Here is a 21,218-nt window from a genome sequence, read left to right on the forward strand (position 1 = left end):
CTTATCTTTCTCACCAACAAAAGTTGGTCCAGTAAAAGATACTACCTCACCCACCTTGTCTTTCTAATTCCTGGGACCAACTGCTACGACATTCTGGGACCAATGGCTGCAACAACACTGCACACTTAGTTCTTTTAACAGTTTTTTTTATAATCTGTTTGTACTGTAACTATTTCTGATGGGTTTCCTCTTGAGTCCCGGGTTGTTTAATGCTTTTTTTTTTTTTTTTTCTCCTCATGAAGGCCTTTTGGGGGCAGGGAAACACAATCTGTATGCAGACTGGTAACTGTCTAACCCTATGTATATTGGCTCCAGAAACTGGTACTTTGGAGGAAAAAGTATAGGAAGAGACAGATAACTTCATTAGCTTATACTTTTTTAAAAGTCTCTAATTTGTTTTTGCAGGAGAGCTGAGATGAAATCTCGACATGATGAAATCCGGAAAAAATATGGTAAAATTCATAAGTTCACAAGTGACTTTCTTTTTCAAGTGATTCTTCAAATCCATATATTGCACTAAAGTATTTGATACCTTGCTATAAACAAAACATTGACTGCATGCATCACCAAATGATCAGTTGCACTTCGGGGAGGAATACAAGAATTGCTATTGTCTGTTTGTATTTGGTCTGACACCCAGTACCATCTGTTTGAGTGATCTAGGAGTGAGTAGGAGTGGGGCAGAAACTGCATAATAAGTCATGCAGCTTAATAGTTCATTACATTAAACCAAAAGTTTTTTTTTCATGAGATTACAGTTAAACTTAATAAAGGCAGAAGAAAGCCACAAATAGACACTGAAAACAATGCAGTTACAGTGAACATTCAGACACAGCCCTTCCACAGCGCCAGATGGGAATGCTGGTCAGCTTGTTCTATATGTTGCTTTTCCTGCTTTCCTGGGGTTTAATTGAAATCTGCCAAAACAAAGGTGAGGAGGAAGCTCTGAGATTCCGGGTAGGAGGCAATGAGATTTTTTCCCCTCAAGCGATTAAAAATAACAAAAGCCAAAGGATACAACCTGTCCAGCCAATGGGCCAGATACTCAAGAAGTGGCACCTTACTCTACAATAATCCTGTAGGATCAGATTCTTCACCTCAGGTGCAATGAGGTTGGGGGCTGTCAGGGAACTGGCTGCATGTGGAGGAAGTTTTTCAGTGGTCATCTCTGGCCACTGTGAGGTGTGCAGTGGCTTTAGCAGAGACTGGAGATTGCAGCTGATTGACTCCAGGCGGAATGCTCATGTGAGTAATGGTTCACCAGTGAGAGTACATGGCTCGCAGCCTGGCCCAAAGGGAGCAGGTGACATCAGGCTCTCATCCCTTTCATCCTCTTGTGCAGCGTCTGTAAACCCTTATTCCTTCTTCGGAGGGGCTCCTTGGGACTGAAGTGAGGGAAGAGGTCCTGGAGTGGGTGAAAGGAGGTGAGAGGAGAGTGAGGCACTTGAGGGAGCAACAGCCAGTGGCAGCAGAGTAAACAAATAGAAGCAGTGAGAGATAAAAAGGCATCTTTTAAAAAGTGGAAGTCAAATCCCAGTGACATAAATAGAAAGGAGCATAAACACTGCCAAATGAAGTGTAAAAATGTAATAAGAAAAGCCAAAAAGGAGTTTGAAAAACAGCTAGCCAAAAACTCAAAAGATGAAAAAGCATTTTTATTAAGTGCATCAGAAGCAGGAAGCCTGCTAAACAACCAGTGGGGCCCCTGGACGATCGAGATACAAAAAGAGCATTTAAAGACGACAAAGTCATTGCAGAGAAACTAAATGAATTCTTTGCTTCAGTCTTCACGACTGCGGATGTTAGGGAGATTTCCAAACCTGAGCTGTCCTTTGTAGGTGACAAATCTGAGGAATTGTCACAGATTGAAGTGTCATTAGAGGAGGTTTTGGAATTAATTGAGAAACTTAGCAGTAACAAGTCACCGGGACCAGATGGCATTCACCCAAGAGTTCTGAAAGAACTCAAATATGAAATTGCGGAACTATTAACTATGATTTGTAACCTGTCCTTTAACTATCTTCCAGTCATTGGGTACAGAAGCTGATCTAATGTAACCCCAATATTTAAAAAGGGCTCTAGAGGTGATCCTGGCAATTACAGACTGGTAAGTCTAATATCAGTACCGGGCAAATTAGTTGAAACAATAGTAAAGAATAAAATTGTCAGACACCTAGAAGAACATAAATTGTTGGGCAAAAGTCAACATGGTTTCTGTAAAGGGAAATCTTGTTTTACTAATCTATTAGAGTTCTTTGAAGGGGTCAACTAACATGTTGCAGTGGGTTGGACTAGATGACCTCTTAAGGTCCCTTCCACCCTTATATTCTATGATTCTGTGTGGACAAGGGGAATCCAGTGGACATAGTGTACTTAGATTTCCAGAAAGCCTTTGACAAGGTTCCTCACCAAAGGCTCTTAAGTAAATTAAGTTGTCATGGGATAAGGGGGAAGATCCTTTCATGGATTGAGAACTGGTTAAAAGACAGGAACAAAGGGTAGGAAAAAATGGTAAATTTTCAGAATGGAGAGGGGTAACTAGTGGTGGTCCCCAAGGGTCAGTCCTAGGCATAAGTGATCTGGAGAAAGGGGTAAACAGTGAGGTGGCAAAGTTTGCAGATGATACTAAACTTCTCAAGATAGTTAAGACCAAAGCCGACTGTGAAGAACTTCAAAAAGATCTCACAAAACTAAGTGATTAGGCAACAAAATGGCAAATGAAATGTAATGTGGATAAATGTAAAGTAATGCACATTGGAAAAAATAACCCCAACTATATATACAATATGATGGGGGACTAATTTAGCTACAGCTAATCAGGAAAGAGATCTTGGAGTCATCGTGGATAGTTCTGAAGATGTCCACGCAGTGTGCAGCGGCAGTTAAAAAAGTGAACAGGATGTTAGGAATCATTAAAGGATAGAGAATAAGACTGAGAATATCTTATTGCCCGTATAAATCCATGGTACACCCACATCTTGAATACTGCGTACAGACGTGATCTCCTCATCACAAAAAAGATATACTGGCGTTAGAAAAGGTTCAGAGAAGGGCAACTAAAATGATTAGGGGTTTGGAACAGGTCCCATATGAGGAGAGATTAGAGGCTAGGACTTTTCTGCTTGGAAAAGAGGAGACTAAGGGGGAATATGATAGAGGTATATAAAATCATGAGTGGTGTGGAGAAAGTGAATGAGGAAAAGTTATTTACTTGTTCCTATAAGAACTAGGGGCCACCAAATGAAACTAATGGGCAGCAGGTTCAAAACAAATAAGGAGGTTCTTTTTCACACAGTGCACAGTCAACATGTGGAACTCCTTGCCTGAGGAGGTTGTGATGGCTAAGCCTATAATAGGGTTTAAAAGAAAACTAGATAAATTCATGGAGGTTAAGTCCATTAATGGGTATTAGCCAGGATGGGTAAGGAATGGTGTCCCTAGCCTCTGTTTGTCAGAGGGTGGAGATGGACGGCAGGAGAGAGATCACTAGATCATTACCTGTTAGGTTCACTCCCTCTGGGGTACCTGGCATTGGCCACTGTCAGAAGACAGGATACTGAGCTGGATGGACCTTTGGTCTGACCCAGTATGGCCATTCTTTTGTTCTTACCTTGAGTCCAGGTTTCAGAGTTGCCTTCACAGCCTGATGTTGAAGCTGCTGCCCTACTGGGGTGGGATGGGCAGGGAAAGCCACTGGGCCCTGGGTGGGTCCCTCTTAGTGCAGCCACAGAGAGGAGGCTGGAGGGCCTTGACTTGCCCTTACTTGTAGCTGATGTTGGCTGCTGTAGAGGATGAACTCTGTGGATCTGAGGACTTAAACTGTCTCCTACAAAGTCCTCTTGCCTGCTGTCCCCATTCCTCTTGTGGAATGGGGGAAGAGTAGATGAGGCTGCTGGGCCTGGTGCCTTTGGGGAAGGAGAGGAACCAGAAGGCTCTGCTTAGCCAGTAGCTATTGCCATAGGAAGTCTGTGTTGTCTTAATGCTCTGGCCTGGTCCAAAGCCCTACTGCACAGCTTCCAGAGTGTGAGAAGCTCTCTCCTGTTTCACTCAGTGGTCTGTGTGCTCCATCTTTCTACGAGTAGGGATGGTGGGAGAGCTGGTGCTGGCTGCTTTGGAGAAAGGAGCCGTGGGGCACAGCAGCCTGACCTCAACCTTTGGGAAGGGGCTGTGGTAGAGCTGGTGACTACCTTTCATAGACAGCTGGAAGGAAACTTTTTTTCTTTTACATCTTTCAGGAAAGTGGGATGAGGGGAATTACTGCAGCTTTCATTTAGCCAGACCCCTCATTCGGAACACACTTCTTTCTTAAAGTCCAACCTTTACCAAAAACCACTTTGATCAGCCCTATGCTTGGACTTCCAGTTGTTTTCTTAAACATCCTTCAAAGAGGAAAGAGCCTATACACTACTGACCTTTCTCTTTTTTTTTTTTTATTTTGTTTAAGGAGAAACTTGCCACTACTTTACACAAACATCTTAGTGTGGAATTTGGTTTTGTTAGACTTGCAGGGCAGAAATACTTAAATGCAGCGTCCATTGTTTTGGGTGTAAGTGCTACCATTTCAATGTTTACCTGATTTGTGAGCACAATTGTATATACTGCAAATGCTATCAGTTAGTTAAATAATTGAGTCAAGCCTGTACAGTCATGCTAATAGCCTGAAGTATCTACACACCCAATTTTCATTGAAATCCGTGTGCGTTAGGCTTCTAAATACCTTTGAGGCTCTAAGCCAGGAGTGGGCAAAGTTTTTGGCCCGAGGGCCACATCTGGGTATGGAAATTTTATGGCGGGCCATGAATGCTCACAAAATTGGGGCTTGGGGTGCAGGCTCTGGAGTGTAGCCAGAATGAGGAGTTCAGGGTGTGGGAGGGGGCTCTGGACTGAGGTAGGGGGTTGGGATGCGGGGGAGGGAGGGGATGAGGGCTCCGGCTGGAGGTGTGGGCTCTGGGGTGGGGCTGGGGATGAGGGAGCAGGAGGGTGCTCTGGGCTGGGACTGAGGGGTGTGGAGGATGGGAGGGGGAGCAGGGCTGGGGCAGGGAGCTTGGGTGCCAGAGGGGGTCAAAGGCACAGGCTCTAGGCAGTGCTTACCTCAAGTAGCTCCAGAAGCAGCGGCATGTCCCCCCTCCGGCTCCTATGTGGAGACATGGCCAGGCAGCTCTGCGCACTGCCCTGTGCGCAAGCACCGCCCTTGCAGCTCCCATTGGCTGTGGTTCCCCCTGGCTGCCCCTATGTGTAGGAGCCAGAGGGGGGACTTGCTGCTGCTTCCGGGAGCCGTGTGGAGTGGGGTAAGCCCCTGACCCCGCTCCCTAGCTGGAGCGCCAGAGCGGGGCAAGTCCTGGATCCTGCTCCCCAGCGGGAGCTCGAGGGCCAGCTGTGCCCCCCCATAGTTTGCCCACCTCTGCTCTAAGTCTTTAAAGATGGGAGGAAAACGGTGTACTGTGTCATAACACTTGCTTTCGGTCACTTATGCAGACTTGGTACTGAGTGAAGAAATGTTTGATTTATTTCTACGATCAGAGTGCACTCAACTTGTCTATTCTTCTTCTCCCACCCCCACCTCCCTTTCAATCCTGAAATGTATTAGTCTGACTGGAGCTTTTTTCTTTTCAGGCTTGTTTAAGGAAGAGAACCCTTATGCCAAATTTGAAAACAACTAACTGGTCTCCCTAGAAGTACCACGCAACACCAAAGCTCCTCTACCTTTGCTGACTGGAGCTTTACAGTATAGGCTTAGAGACTTTGCATTCCAAACACCAAAAAAATCAAATTAATGAGATGCTGCAACAGCCTTAAATTGCCAAAAAGATTGTCATGAGCTTCAGTAGAAAGCTTTGTGCTAATTTGGGACAGAGCCTACTGTAATCCCAATGAGCTGTTACAAGCAGCGAGACTGAACCAGAAAGAACCTGACTTTACCTCAAGACATTCTAACATAGCTCAACAGACTGTGCAGCATTGTCTGGGAGTCGATTTTAAGTCTTTGCTATTTCTGTTGTCTGACTTGCCAGACGCTTTGTAATACAATGGTTTCAAAGAACAGCTTATTGAACCAGTCTTGCCCTTCTGCCCTACTACTTCTTTATTCACCAAATAAAGCTTTAAATCTGAGGGCAGGGCAGGACTGGAGTGGGGGTGGGGGCTAGTTTGGTCCTACATAAGGTATAGCAGCAATTCAGAGTATCGGTAGATGAATAAAAGAAGACTTCTTAGATCATCAAGGCCTTAACTGTCACTTGAAGTGCCTATGCAGTTCTGTGTGTGTTACTCAGCAATTCTTTCAACTTTTGTAAGGGTTTTTTTAATTATTCTGAGGGAGGGAAGGGAGTTTAGTCTTATTTGCACTTAATGAGTAGATGCTCGTTCTCCTTTCAGAATTCATTTTGTTTAAAAGTCTGTCCTACCTCTGCTCTGTGCCTTTTTGTAACTTCTCCTATAATAGTAAAAGTAATTCAAGACTGATATTTTGTAACAATATAAGATTTAGATGTAATACTAGGATTTTGATCCATTAGATAAAATTATAAAGACTGTAAAGCTTTAGCAATACTGATTTGATTCCTCTAAGCCTGATTGACTTTTGCTTTAACACAAAGTATAATTTGTGTTCAAGAATGTGTTGGCAAACCCATGCTGTAGCTGACGCAGCATATAATCTCTAAAAGAATGTTCTAATAACCAAACGGTCAGAAGTATGGAAAGGCTTTCATACAGCAGGAGCAACTGTGAAACCTTTTAGTTGAGCTGCAATGTGGCCTCTGCTTTGCATTTAATATAATCTGCTGTCCTTGCAAGTGTAAGTGCAGTAACCAGCTTTTCGGGTAGTTCTGCATTGTCCTAGGCACAGCAGCCTGGAATGTTGCCTGGTGCCTTAGGGCTTGAGCCAAGTAGCTATGTATAGTTACTAATCTGTGTGTTTTAAAGTGCCGTAGAGAAGTGGAAAGATGGGATGAAAACATCTTATAGGAGATGGGTTTTAGTTTTCTATGAAACACTCAAAATATATCAAATAATTGACAACCTTGAGAGCAGACAGCTGGAAGCGGTTGCTGGTTTTTTCTGAGACACACTTCTGAACAGGTGAGGCAACTTGATTTTTGAAGTTTGAAAGTGTTTTGGGCACATGAAACCCAAACAAATGGTGGTAACGTTCCAGATCATCTCAGAACTTTCTCAAGTCAGTGGCCAAGTGCCCATTAATATACAGACCAGCCATAAATATTTTGATGAACGTTGAAGTATCAATTTTTTATTCCAAGGAAACAATTTTTGTGTAGAATACTGTGTAATCTTTTGAGTAAGACATGTCTGCTCTGAAAAGACTGCCTGTTAAAATGGTAACTTGGGATCCCTTTCCTTGCAGACTTCTAAAAACTAACCTGGAGGTGATATTTCAGTACATCATCTGGGATCTTGTAATATTGCTGGGGAATTCTTAAAACACTTTGTTGTAATGTCACACTCTTATGGCTGTCCGGTCTCCTAGAACAGTGGTTCTCAAACTAGGGCTGCCGTTTGTTCACCTGCTGCGTTGGCCGATCGCGGCTCCCACTGGCCGCGGTTCGCTGCTCCAGGCCAATGGGGGCTGCAGGAAGGGCGGCCAGCACATCCATCGGCCCGTGCCGCTTCTCGCAGCTCCCATTGACCTGGAGCAGCAAACTGCAGCCAGTGGGAGCCACGACTGGCCAAACCTGTGGACACAGCAGGTAAGAAAACCGGCCCAACCTGCCAGGGGCTTTCCCTGAACAAGTGGTGGCCCTTGTTTGAGAACCACTGTCCTAGAACATAATAAATGCCAAACCTTGGAGCTGAACTTTGAACGCTTTCAAAACTAATCCATCGTGTGTAAAACCTTATGGATGTTGATCGGCTTGAAGGGCACAGTAGCGTTGAGTGTGTAAAGCTCTTCCGCATACTAGTAAGATGTGATTTCACTTCCACTAACACTGGACATATGGGCACAAGAAACTTGCATATAGTCTTTAATCTCTATACTGTGGGGTGTGGGGTTCCCCCCCCCCCCGCCTTCCTTTCAGCAGTTTGAAGACAACTTCAGGCAAGCAACCAATAGCTAAATATTTAAATGCATTACTTGGCTAATGCTCAATAAACAGATTTAGTAAGTATAAACAGTGTGCTATGTGTGTTTCTTCTTTATGATAAACTACAGTACTCCTTTTGGTATTGCCCTCTTTAAAATGGCATATTAAAGAAAAGGTAGATGTTCTTTGGCTTATTTAGACGTATATATATTTGGTGAAAAGCAGCATTGCTCCTTGGATAGTCTAAAACGGGTGGGCAAACTATAGCCCGCAGGCTAGATCCGGACACTCAGGGCTTTGGATCCAGCCCACAGGATTGCCACCCCCATGGTGCTGCGGGCCCTGCTCAGGGAAGCAGCCAGCACCATGTCCTTGCGGCCCCTGGGGGGAGGGGGGAGGCAGAGGGCTCTGTATGCTGCTCTTGCCTGTGGGTACCTCCCCCAAAGCTCCCATTGGCCACAATTCCCTGTTCCCAGCCAATGGGACCTTCGGGGAAGGTACCCACAGGCAAGAGCAGTGCATGGAGCCCTCTGCCTGTCCCCCCTCCCCCTGAGGCTGCAGGGGTGTGGTGCTGGCCATTTCTTGGAGCAGCACAGGGACAGGGCAGGCACGTAGGAAGCCTGTCCTGGCCCAGGTGCGTGCTGCTGCCACCCCGGAGCCGCTCCAGGTAAGTGACACCGGGCCGGAGCCCACACCCCTTCTGCACCACATCCCAACTCCCTGCCACACATCTCCTGCACCCCGACACCCCTGCCCTGAGCCGCCCCCTCCTGCACTCCACACCCCTCCAGGCACCACTGCCCTGAGCCCCCTCCTGCACACCGCGTCTCCCCAACTGTCTACCCCAAGTTCTTAACTACTAGCCACTTGGACTTTTCCCATCTAGTTTATTACCCCAAAGGCATGAAACCAGCCCATGTTCTCAGTTCACTTTAGTGCACACACTCCTTGCTGTCTGCACACTAGAGAACTGCTTGGGGGTAAAAACAAAAAGTTTGTTTACTAGAAAAGCCACAGCTTCAAAGACACGAGTAAGGGAAAGCAAACCTAGCCAAGTTACACAGAAAATGAACATAAAGATGCTACTTCAGGCTTTACACTTTCAAGTTTAAATAAAATCCCTTTTCTAATAAAAGGTTTCAGAGTAACAGCCATGTTAGTCTGTATTCGCAAAAAGAAAAGGAGTACTTGTGGCACCTTAGAGACTAACCAATTTATTTGAGCATAAGCTTTCGTGAGCTACAGCATCCGATGAAGTGAGCTGCAGCTCACGAAAGCTTATGCTCAAATAAATTGGTTAGTCTCTAAGGTGCCACAAGTACTCCTTTTATTTTTTCTAATAAAAGTTGCCCATTTCCTTAAAACTATTTCCTAGCATGCCCTCTACCCATAGGAGGAATCCAGTGGTCACTGGCAGCCTCCTACTTTAAGTTCTGGATAAAAAAAACCTCAGATGCAAGCCTGCTTTTGAAAGGCCTTTTTTTTTTCTTTTAGACCATGATGATCCATGTTCATTGAGTCAAGAGGAAGTTTCCACTCAAGAGCTGGGATAGCTCAATGCTTTTCCATTCACTCCTATGGCCCTTACTTATCTCTTCCTGTGCTGGAAAATGTTAGTTGGAACTAGTTTCATATAAATGCCCAGTTGCAAGGTGCCCCTTGCTGCTGTGAGGTGGTTGAAATGATGAGCATGATTTTCTAGATACACTAATACCTAGATCCATAACCACAGTCCGCATGCATATTTTGTAATGACCATTACAAGCTTTCATAAAAGACCTTCCTCAAAACACTTCGCACACTGTGTTATCGTACTATATCAGTTGGTTCAAATTGCTCATTTTGGGGGCTTAAATTTACTGTTCTTCCCTTGGGTGCCTAGAGCCTGATTGTCACAGAGGTGTGTGGGAAACAAGTTCTCTTCTGGGAGGTGTTGAGTGGTGCAGGGGAAGGGTAGCTGACCCACGGGCCACTGTACCTTCATGTGTTGGTAAACTTAAGCTTTGTCTACACCCAGGAAACTGGCTGGTATAGATACTCAGTGTAATTTAGCAGCTTCCCAGGCAGCAGTATGTACCCAGAGCCCCAGGTGGGCAGGGCTAAACTGTGCTGCCATGGTGTCACTCTATTGTTACTCAAGCTAACTTTGATCTAGCTAGATTAAAATGTGGTTTGTAAATTGCTTGTCCCTAACACTGTTAGTGGAAAAGCTCTCCTTTGTCCATTGATCACTGGAGGGAAAGGACGACAGACTCTTCCATTTTATTTAAAAAAAAAAAAAAATCAACTAACCTTTGCTCCTCTTCATTAGATAGTGACAAAATCATTTACTGGATTCATTTCTTCCATTTGGTTTTTTGCTACAATGTAAAGCAAGGAAATTTCCAGATTGGGCTTTTTGTGTGTCATAATCCAGAAACCTAATTTACCTCAAATTTGATAGTCCATATCTCCCCTCCATGCTTAATCTGGCAGCACTGGGGCCTGTGTTCCTTTGATGCTAGAGAAGCTGGGAATGGGCAGCATCAAGCTTATACTAGCAACTCTTGCCTCCTCACCTATGGTTGGGCACTATTGTTTTGTATCCAGCTATCCCACTATGTTATGGCACTTTACAGGCAGAATACAAAAGGCATGTCCTAAGGAGAGTTGATGCTAACATACAATTAATTACCTTGGTGTAGAAAGATTAGAGTGGCAGATATTACAGGCTCAGGAGACAGACATGCACGACTCATGCCTTGGGCACCCCTCTCCAGATATCAGGCAATAAACAGGCATTTTTGGAGAGAGACACTTGCCCCCCTCACACTTTTTCCTAGGGGAGGGTGAACTGGCCTGGGAGCCAGAGGATTTCTGGTCTTACCTCTACTACTGAGCATTGGAAATGATTTTTTTTTTTTTGGGTGTCATTCATAACTCTTATGACTGACCCAGGCTGCATCTCCCCAGCCTGGGAGCTTGGTGAATCTTACAAATGAGGTGACCTTTGTCCAGCCTGTCACTTCAGACAGAGCTGCAAATAAAACCCAGGTCTCTTAACTTAGTGTGATGGGGTGTATTAACCCTGAACTGATGATGGAGGGGTTAAAGAAGTGCTTTGGGAAAGGCTGGCCCCACCTCTTCAGCCCTATCAGTCAGGTTACGTTGAAATAAGGGCTTAAAAGCTCTGGGTGAGAGCAGACAGTAGCTGTACCACTCAAGTTTTTTCAGTGTGCAGACAGTACAAGGTGCCCATCAGCAGCCTGAGAATTGCGACACTAGCCACATAGCTTTTCAGACAACATGTACCTGGTGTGTGCTTGGCTGTCCGCTCTGGAAACGCTCAACCATGTTCTGCTCTAGAGCCTGGCCCTGCTATCTCCACCATTCCATTGCTGCCTCCTAAAGTGGTGTAAAACCACTAGAAAAGAATGGCTCGGGTCCCCCTCTAGGGGCTGGGGGACGGTGGATAATTGTTCTCTTTAGCTACAGTTGCTCCTTCAGCATTACGGGCAGATATCTGTGCTGTGGCTTGGAAGTGCCTGGGTGCAAAGCTTTCTGATCACCTATATGGGGAAGAGCCTATGATCATAGAATGCATATGCATGAGAGGGCAGAAGATGGCTGCAGGGGAAAACTTTATTTTTAGCACTTTCTACCTCTGAAGGGCTTGACTTTGCAATTTTAAAACAAACCATGTTAAAAGAATGTAATAGGACCCTGAGATCATTGTAATTATTGAAAACTTTGCTCGTGCACCATGTCTTTAGAAGTGAAGCTGGATGTTGTGTTAACACTGGGCTCGTTTAAGGGAACTGTCCTATTAAGAACAGGGTGGAGCACTCGCTGGTAGGGTTTGCAGGAGCCAGAGCAGGGTGAGTTTGCCTGTGTGGCCAGAGTGTGGGAGACTCTGCCTGGGCATACTCCAAAAAGGGGAGAACTTGGCAGAAGTTAGAAAGCAAGTGTCATTCTTGAGGGCACCCTGGGAGCAGGAGCTGTTGTTCAGCATGTTACCAGTAAGCCACAAAGCCTGTCCCTTCTCCTGTTGCTATCAGAATACAGCCCAACTCAGCAGGGATTAGAAGCTGTTCTTATCCAATGGCTGGGCAGCGGCATCTCAGATGAGTTTGTCCTAGTCCCAGCTCCCATGTCTGCATGACTTGGCAGACTCAGCAGAGAAGGGACTGTGGTACTACGCTCCTCCAGGGAATGCGTTCCCTAGATGCAGGCTAACAGGGCAGTGGGGGCGGTGAGGACTTGCCGTGCTAGTAAACAGGACTCGATTAATCTGTATGCAGTTCAGATTCCCCAGCCTAGCTGCATCTGGGGCTGGCAGGTCAATTCTTCCTCCTCCAAAATCTGAACAGTCACCCCATCTGAAACCTGGGTAGGTCCAGAGGCTTCCTAAATGTCATTATGGCAAAAGCAAAGTTGGCAGTTCCTCAATCCAGGAGGAAGAAGACTACTCCTGGGGAGGCGCTCTGACTCTTATGCCATCTTCCTTGACCTTGTAAGTTTATGTATCTAGGCAGATTTCTGCTGGGGGGCATCCACCTACTGGCTTCACAGAACATCATCTCTAGGGCACCACTCTGTTCCCATCCAGCCTTGTATTGACCGCGTGCCTATCCACGTGCTCTTCGATTTGACCTAGTCCTTCTTGCCCCCTCCTCCCTTTTTCAGAGGATAAGCCATGTGTCTGGGGGGGAACGACCATCTTGTGGCTACTTTCTACTTGCTAGAGGTCAAATAGGCCAATGCCTTTCACCTGCCCTAAATCCAACTCCCTTGTAAAGGGTGAAGCTTAGTTACATGCAAACTAGCTTACTTGATCTGCATGGAGTGGCCCAAAACTTGGTAGCTATGGCTACATGCATCTGCGATCTGTTCAGTCTTCCTGGTTTGCTGCACAGAGGCCCATTGCTCTCAATTCTAGAAGTATCAGTACCTTAAGATAGTCCCGAGAGGGGAAAGAGTCTGTTACAAGGTAGGGTGTGAATCAGAAGTCACAATCTAGTACCCACCTGACCAAAAGCATCATGCCAGCACTGCAGCCTCTTAGAACACTGCCGCTTGTCCTTTTATCATTGTCATTGCCCCCCCCGCCAAATTCACTCATACTCAGTTGAATTGTAACTTCCGCTCCACTGTCTTTTCACTCTCCTCCATTCCTCTCTCATCTCCTTCCTGTTTAACTTCCATCTCCATAGTACTAGACTCCTTTGGTCTCCTTGATCAGCACTCTGCCTAACCCCCTCCCTCCCCAAGCACCATTCTTCTCTGTTCCCTGTCCATGAGTTTGTATTTACTTCCAGATCACTAACAAAAGCTACTGAATAGCATCTGACCTAGCCCTGATCCCTACAGCAACCTCATTAGAAACACCCATTCAATGACAAATCCCTACTGACAACTACTTTGAGATCTGGCAGCCAGTCCTCAAGCCAGTTAGTGTGTGTATTATTGATAGTATATAGTGCTCACTGTTTAATCAGAGTGCAGTGTTGTTTTTTTAAAGTTGATTTTGTTGTATCATGCACCACCAAATACTTGGCAGTATATTTTATATGTGAGCAGGAAGAACAGACACACCAGGATATAAGCAGGAAGGGTAAAAGAAATGTAATAGTGATTAAGACAAGAACTGGAATAAAGATGCTGTATGTAAAAAAAAAAAAAAGATGTATATTAAAAGAATAGAAAAGCTGCAAGAAGGGATTATGCAAAATGTTAGCGGTTAAGATGCACACAGCCAGGAAATTAAGACAATCCCTCTCCACAACCTGCTGTTTGTTAATAATTTTGGCAAATGAGAGTTTAAAGCCAACTCATTTTAAGCATCACCTGAAATCAACATGCACTGGATTTAAAGATAAACCATTGAAATTTTTTTCAAGAACAAATTAATTGAATTACCCACCGAAAAGAAAACGATAAAATCTGATTATTAGTAGCAGTGATCCCTCAAAAGTATGTATCAAGCTAGTTTGTGCATTGCAAAAGCAGGAAAGCTAAACACTGTCAAACTGATTTTACTAGTTGCGAGAGATGTGGTGTTAGTAATGTTGAAAGAGAAAGCAAAACACTTTAGCCCTCCTTTCTCTATCAAGGGCCATGGCTTCACACAGAACCCAAGTCATGTTAGAAAATGTCAAAGAACAACGTGTGCCTATAATAAGATGTAACCACTTCTCTGTTCTGCACTTAGATGAGTGGACAGTCATGGGAAACACTGCTAACTTTTTGACATGTGTGTAAAGCTACCAAGGCAATAGACCCGTCAAAGAAGTTTTCCTGTTTGGGGAACCTTTCCCCACTCATAGCGCTGCAGACGGTGTTCTCAAAGCTTTGAATGAGGTTGCTGCCTAGTGGGCGTCTGTGCCTGCTCTGTTGAAGAATGTACAGGTGGTACCCAGGCCTTGACTAGCTGCCACAGCGCATGGATTGCTTGTGTTGGGGCTATCGCTCCATGGGCTGAGTGGATTTAGCATTCTTCATATGGGTCCTGCGATTTGCTGGGGAGTAGCAGTAGCACAAGCACACAGATCCCAGGCTGCTATATTTTCTCACTGGCCTGGGTCTGCTGGTGTCATAGGAGGTTCTCCCTGGCAAGTCGCCCCACAAGACCCAGACATTCCCACATCTGCTGGATGTACTGTGGTATGCTTTGGGAGTGTTCTTCTCAGCCTCCTTACGGAGATCTAGGCTTACTTGGGCGCAGTTGGCCATACAGTAACTCCAGCGTGAAAAGCCCACAGAAAGGGTACAGCAGAAGCCTGGCTCAGTGTTTGGGGTCTGTTTTCATGATTTTTTTCACCCTTTGTTTTAGGGTCTGATTAAACTTCTCTACCAGTTCATACATATGGAAGGGACTGGACTGAACTGAGGTTTGGCAGGGTCTGACCTAGAGAGCTGCCACACTTCCTGTAGTAAGCGGATCATGAAGTTTAATCCCTTGTTGGGTGAAGACCGGGGACAAACCTACCCATCAACAGACCTACGCCAGTTCCTTTGCTATTGGCTGGACTGTCATGGCTGAGAGGATCACACTGAGTCACCACTCAGGCAGCTGGCAACAATTCAGCTAAACTGACTTACCCTGCAGTGACTCAGTTCTCAGCAATGCAGTGGCAGCCCATCCCTAAGCAGAACCCAGGTCAGATGATGCCCCAGCTCAGGTATTTTCCCCAACCCCACCAGAGCTGCAGCCAATCTGTCTAACAGTCCTACCTTGACAGGGACCTTCCTGCTGCCTCGTACAGTAACAGACTCACTAGACTCCCTGCCTGATCCAGTTTCTGCTCTAGTCCTGTCCTTGCTCTACTCTAACCTTGCTCCAGCCTTCTTACTGACCCCTTCCAGCCCTACCTCTGCCTCCTGGCCTTCCCCCCCCAATCCTCGCTACCCAGATTCAACCTTTGGCCTGCACCTTGACTCCACCTATAGTACTGATTGAGCTTGCATATGGGCTCTGATCTTAGTTCTGACCCCAGCCTGTCCCAATTCCAGTACTGCCCTTGGCCCCATCCTAAGTCTGGCACTGACCTCTACTCAAACCACTAGGCCTTACTACCATGAGCTAGTGCCCAACACCCTGCCTCAGTTTCCCTTTGAGTCTCCAGAAGTATCTTACAGCAAAAAGGTCTTTAAAGTAATATTCCTCCTCCGTGAAGGTCTAGTTTGAGCCTTTCCAGAAGCCCCTTTTGGCCCCTCTCCTTAAGTCCAGGATTTGACAGCAACTGGGTGCTGGTTGATTTCTTTCCCTCCAGCAGTTCTCTCCGGCTTGGAGCCTCCTTTTGACACCCCTGCCCAGTCATCAAATCATTCTCATAATCCTCCCCAGGTGGGTGTAATAACCCCAAACACCTGTTGGTACTGGCTAGGCGAGAAGGGAGCCTTGCCTCCCCCCATAAAGCTCCTCGTCCTGGGCCCTCACAGAGAAAACCCAGACCAGTGTTTCTACTCCTCCCCTCTCCCAGAGGATGATTGTCCCAGGAGAACCAACTTCCTTCTCTCCCTCCCCCCCCCCCCCCCCCCGATTGCTTCAAGGCCTTCTGTAGAAGAAGGTAATTATCTCCTTCTGCCTTCCAGGGCCAGTACCCCATTACAATCCTGAATCCACTAACCCTGACACTGTTTGCCCCCTACATTGTACTGGGGGCCACATATGCCTGGTAACACCTATCATCTGCTGAGGCAGGCAGAGACCCACAGAGCTCTATGGCCTCATACCCAGTGTAGTTGCACTTCATAAGGAGGAAGGACTGACTAATATGTCCTGGCTTCCTACAACAGAAACAGATCATTGAGTTGCTAGTCTTTGGTTAATCCTCCAGAAGTCCTCCACAGATGCCTGGGTATAGTTCTGATGAAATGTCTCAGGGCACCTTGTGGGATCCAGCAAGTGGCAGTCTCTTGCTCTATGGGTTTTCCTGATTGCCCATGGTGGGTCCTCTGCGCGCTGGGCCTGTGGCCATCTGGCTTGGGCTGATCAACCTTGCTGGGCCAACCTGTGGCCGGACGGTCTTTGGCAGTTTGAACCATGACTGCTAGTGAGCTGGGATTATGCTGCTGTGTCTGAATAGGAGTCAGAAGAACTAAGTATTGCTTTAATGCCATCAAGTCTACAGTGTCCATTGCAGTGTGGCCCGTTAGACAAAGCCTAATCCTGGCATTGGGCAACAGTCCAGGGTGGTGACCTGGAAGGGGAAGACTCTGTCCAGAATTGGTGGTGATGTCCCTTGGGACACTCCTATCCTGTCAAGTATAGCGGCCTTTAGGCTATCCTCAAAGGCTGGTAGGTGGTGTGGATTTCTCTGGATTGGAAAGGTACATGCCATACAGCCCAGGTCTCCTTAGCCCACTAGGCCATTACTGCTGTCCACTTGAACATGATAGGCCTCTGGATCATCACCTGGACCCAGCTTGGAAAGGGCCAGGCCAGTACCTAGTGTTGCTACTCTGATGGGGCTAGGCTGGCCACCTGCTGGAGCGCTGACTCTTGAAACTCTCTCTTGCTGTTGGCTATGTTGCTGCTATTGAATCACGGGGCCTCTTGTTGTCCCTTGAGAAACAGTCACTAGGCCTCAGCCTGGGCCTGTCATCAAGCAGGAGTGGCAGGAGCTCTTCCATCAGCCCCTTCTTCCCAAAGGGGAATTCGGACATCCTACTGTGGTACCAGTTGTCACAGGGTGGAGTGAGCCAGAGGAGCTTTTTGCTAAGTGACCCTGCCTCATCTTACAGCAATCAAATGACTATTGAACCTAGGGTGGCCACTTGGGCCTTACATATCACAGTAAACAGCCTTGTGTTGACTTTGATAAAAAAGGTGCAGTGTGAGTTAGGCTCTGGCCAGGCTTCTTGGGTTACAACACAGAGATCAAAGAATCATAGACGATCAGGAGGTCATCTAGTCCAACCCCCTGCTCAAAGCAGGACCAACCCCAACTAAATCATCCCAGCCAGGGCTCTGTCAAGCCGGGCCTTAAAAGCCTCTAAGGATGGAGATTCCACCACCTCCCGAGGTAACTCATTCCAGTGCTTCACGCCTCTCCTAGTGAAATACTTTTTCCTAATATCTAAACTAGACCTCCCGCACTGCAGCTTGAGACCATTTCTCCTTGTTCTGTAAAGTAAAAGAAGCAGCTGGAGGCAAAAAGGCATTCTTTAAACATTGGAAAGTAAATACTGCTGAGGAAAATAGAAAGGAACAAACTCTGGCAAGTCAAGTGTAAAAGTATAATTAGGCAGGCCAAAAAAGAATTGGAAAAGCGACTAGCAAAAGACTCAAATTGTAGTCCTCCCAGGGTTCAGGTCCTTAATTAGTGCAACAGGGGCTTGTCATAGTATTCCTTGGATGGAATATCTCTGTAGCCCTCCACAGGCCCAGTTCTCAATCGAGGGGCCTATCTTAGTACCCTTGCTGGTTTCCTGTAGCTCTCCCTGGGCTCAGTCTTTAATGAGGCCCACAGTCTTTAGATAGTCCTGGCCCTGGTATGGGACCGTCTTTATTCTCTCTAGCCCCAGCTCTTCAGCTGAATCGTTCAGTTCAATCAATCTCCTTCTGAGGGTATCTCAGTTCAATCACTACCAACCCTCTTCGGGGTTTTCAATCCCTTCTCCTGGGCCTCTGTAAATTCCCCTTCTTCAGGACTTATGTCACTTTCCTAATGGCTGGTGGGGGGGACCCCAAGCCCACCCACTATTCCAAGTCCCATCCCAGGGACCCCATCAGTAGCAGCCATCTGCTGTGTCCTTTTTCTGTATGCTACATTTCCCTGGGCCACTTCCCTGCAAACCCTGATACCTTCCTTTAGCCTTAGCTCAGGGCAATATTGTACTCAGTCCCAGCAGCTAGCCAGGAGCTCTTTCTTGCTCTTCCAGTCCCTGCTAGCAACTTCTCTGTTCATGCTTGTACAGGTCCTTCAGCCAGCCAGGAGCATCATCCTCACTCCTCTGGCTCTAGACAGCAACTGACTCTCATTGATACTGCAACTCCTTTTATAGGGGCCTGCAACACTCTGACTGGCTTCTCTGTGTAGCCTCCCTGATTTGCTGCTTCCACCACAGCCTCTCTAAGCTGCTTGGAGGACGCTCCTCCACTGCCCTTTTTCTGGGAAGGGATGTGGTAGGACCCCAAGGACCCCCAGCAGGGCCCCTGGGCCTTGTAAACCCAATCACAAACTGTTGCCAGGGGATGTTGTAAAGGCAAAAAGTATAACTGGGTTCCAAAAAGAATTAGATAAGTTCATGGAGTTTAGGTCCATCAATTGCTATTAGTCAAGATGGTCAGGGATGCAATCCCCTACTCCGCGTGTCCCTAGCCTCTGTCTGCCAGAAGTTGGGACTGAAGGACAGGGATGCATCATTTGATAATTGTCTTCTTCTGTTCATTCTCTCTGAAGCACCTGCCATTGGCCACTGTGGGAAGACAGTGATAACGAGATGACTGGTTCTGTGGATGAAGGGAAAGCAGTGGTCGCGTTGTTCCTTGACTTTAGCAAAGCTTTTGACACTGTCTCCCACAGTATTCTTGCCAGCAAGTTAAAGAAGTATGGGCTGGATGAATGGACGATAAGGTGGATAGAAAGCTGGCTAGACTGTCGGGCTCAACGGGTAGTGATCAATGGCTCCATGTCTAGTTGGCAGCTGGTATCAAGTGGAGTGCCCCAAGGGTCGGTCCTGGGGCCGGTTTTGTTCAATATCTTCATAAATGATCTGGAGGATGGTGTGGATTGCACCCTCAGCAAGTCTGCAGATGACACTAAACTGGAAGGAGAGGTAGATACGCTGGAGGGTAGGGATAGGATACAGAAGGCCCTAGACAAATTGGAGGATTGGGCCAAAAGAAATCTGATGAGGTTCAACAAGGACAAATGCAGAGTCCTGCACTTAGGACGGAAGATTCCCATGCACCGCTACAGACTAGGGACCGAATGACTCGGCAGCAGTTCTGCAGAAAAGGACCTAGGGGTTACAGTGGACAAGAAGCTGGATATGAGTCAACAGTGTGCCCTTGTTGCCAAGGAGGCCAATGGAATTTTGGGATGTATAAATAGGGGCATTGCCAGCAGATTGAGGGACGTGATCGTTCCCCTCTATTCGACATTGGTGAGGCCTCATCTGGAGTACTGTGTCCAGTTTTGGGCCCCACACTACAAGAAGGATGTGGAAAAATTGGAAAGAGTCCAGTGGAGGGCAACAAAAATTATTAGGGGACTGGAACACATGACTTATGAGGAGAGGCTGAGGGAACTGGGGATGTTTAGTCTATGGAAGAGAAGAATGAGGGGGGATTTGATAGCTGCTTTCAAAGACCTGAAAGGGGGTTCCAAAGAGGATGGCTCTAGACTGTTCTGAGCGGTAGCACATGACAGAACAAGGAGTAACGGTCTCAAGTTGCAGTGGGGGAGATTTAGGTTGGATATTAGGAAAAACTTTTTCACTAGGAGGGTGGTGAAACACTGGAACGCGTTACCTGGGGAGGTGGTGGAATCTCCTTCCTTAGAAGTTTTTAAGGTCAGGCTTGACAAAGCCCTGGCTGGGATGATTTAATTGGGGATTGGTCCTGCTTTGAGCAGAGGGTTGGACTATATGACCTCCTGAGGTCCCTTCCAACCCTGATATTCTATGATTCTATGACATGATACTGGGCTACATGGAGCATTGATGTGACCCAGTATGCCTGTTCTTATTTATCTTATTATGCCCCAGCAGATTTATGTACTCTGTTGGAAATAGAGAGCTGATTTAAGGCTCAGAACAGAGAATGGGAAGGAGTCCTTATGTCTGGCTTGGCTGAGTGCCAGGAGCATCCATTCAGTAGCCAGAAATCTTGAAGTGGGGTAGGAGGGCAATTAGTTGAGTTGGGAATAGAGCTGGGTGCTCTATTTTGTCCATCCTGCAATAAAATTCCCATTCTGTAGCAAAATGAATCCAAGACCTTTCCTGAAAAATGAGATTGAGGGTAAGAGAATAGCCAATAGCCTAGTGGTTAGGGCTCTCATCTGGGAGACCCAGCTTCAAGTCCCGACTGCAAATCAGGCAGAGCAAGATCTTGAAACTGGGTCTCCCAGGTGAGTGCTCCTAACCACTGGGCTAGTGTCTATTCTGGGTTCTTGTGTTTTCACTCTGGTTTTGACCAGAGATTCCATCCTGGATCTGAGAAAACTTATGTTTCTGTGAAAAAAAATTAGTTTCAATGAATCAGCATTTTCTGATCGAAAAAACATTTCATCCAAAAATTCCCAACCAGCTCTAGTTGGGATATGGAAAGGATAGGTTCTGTAGGAACAGAAAGACCTGGACAAAAGAGAGAGACTATTGAAAGGGAGTACGGGTTAGGCAACTCCAAGAAAAAGACACTTTCTGTAACTGAAGCAGGGACGTTAAAGCAGTAAATTTAGCATTAGAAAGAAGGCAGAGGTAAGCTAAAGAATAAAGCATTGGGTCAGACATTAGCAGGAAAAGAGGAAGGAAATTGTGGTGGGAGGGTGGGTTTTGATTTAGCAATCACAGTTAAAAAGAGACATTTGCTTGCTGGCAACTACCCATTAGCTAGAAACAATGACCAACATCATCACCTGCACATGTTCCAAATTGGTTTTCTTTCCCTGACCGGCTTTACCCCCCTTGTTCTAAAGGACTGTTTTCTGGGAGAGTGGGAGCTCTTCTGTGTGAAGGGAAAAGCCCCTC

At 46.4% G+C, this 21,218-nt stretch overlaps 1 protein-coding gene and 1 long non-coding RNA gene across 2 annotated transcripts in view; one reads left to right on the forward strand and one right to left on the reverse strand.

Annotated features, from left to right (window-relative positions):
* Positions 1-8,130, forward strand: part of PTTG1IP (PTTG1 interacting protein) — a 29,708-nt gene extending 21,578 nt beyond the window's left edge. Inside the window, exons 6-7 of the mRNA XM_073360317.1 lie at positions 406-452; positions 5,614-8,130. Coding sequence (XP_073216418.1) covers positions 406-452; positions 5,614-5,660 — 94 coding nt within the window. The 3' untranslated portion in view covers positions 5,661-8,130. The remainder of the gene's footprint in view (positions 1-405; positions 453-5,613) is intronic.
* The window catches only part of LOC140917443 (uncharacterized), a 24,123-nt gene continuing 2,905 nt past the window's right edge, over positions 1-21,218 (reverse strand). The window contains exon 3 of the long non-coding RNA XR_012160832.1: positions 1-1,405. This is a non-coding gene — a long non-coding RNA (uncharacterized lncRNA). The remainder of the gene's footprint in view (positions 1,406-21,218) is intronic.

This window comes from Lepidochelys kempii, chromosome 9 (assembly GCF_965140265.1).
Source record: "Lepidochelys kempii isolate rLepKem1 chromosome 9, rLepKem1.hap2, whole genome shotgun sequence".
NCBI classification, from domain to species: domain Eukaryota; kingdom Metazoa; phylum Chordata; order Testudines; family Cheloniidae; genus Lepidochelys; species Lepidochelys kempii.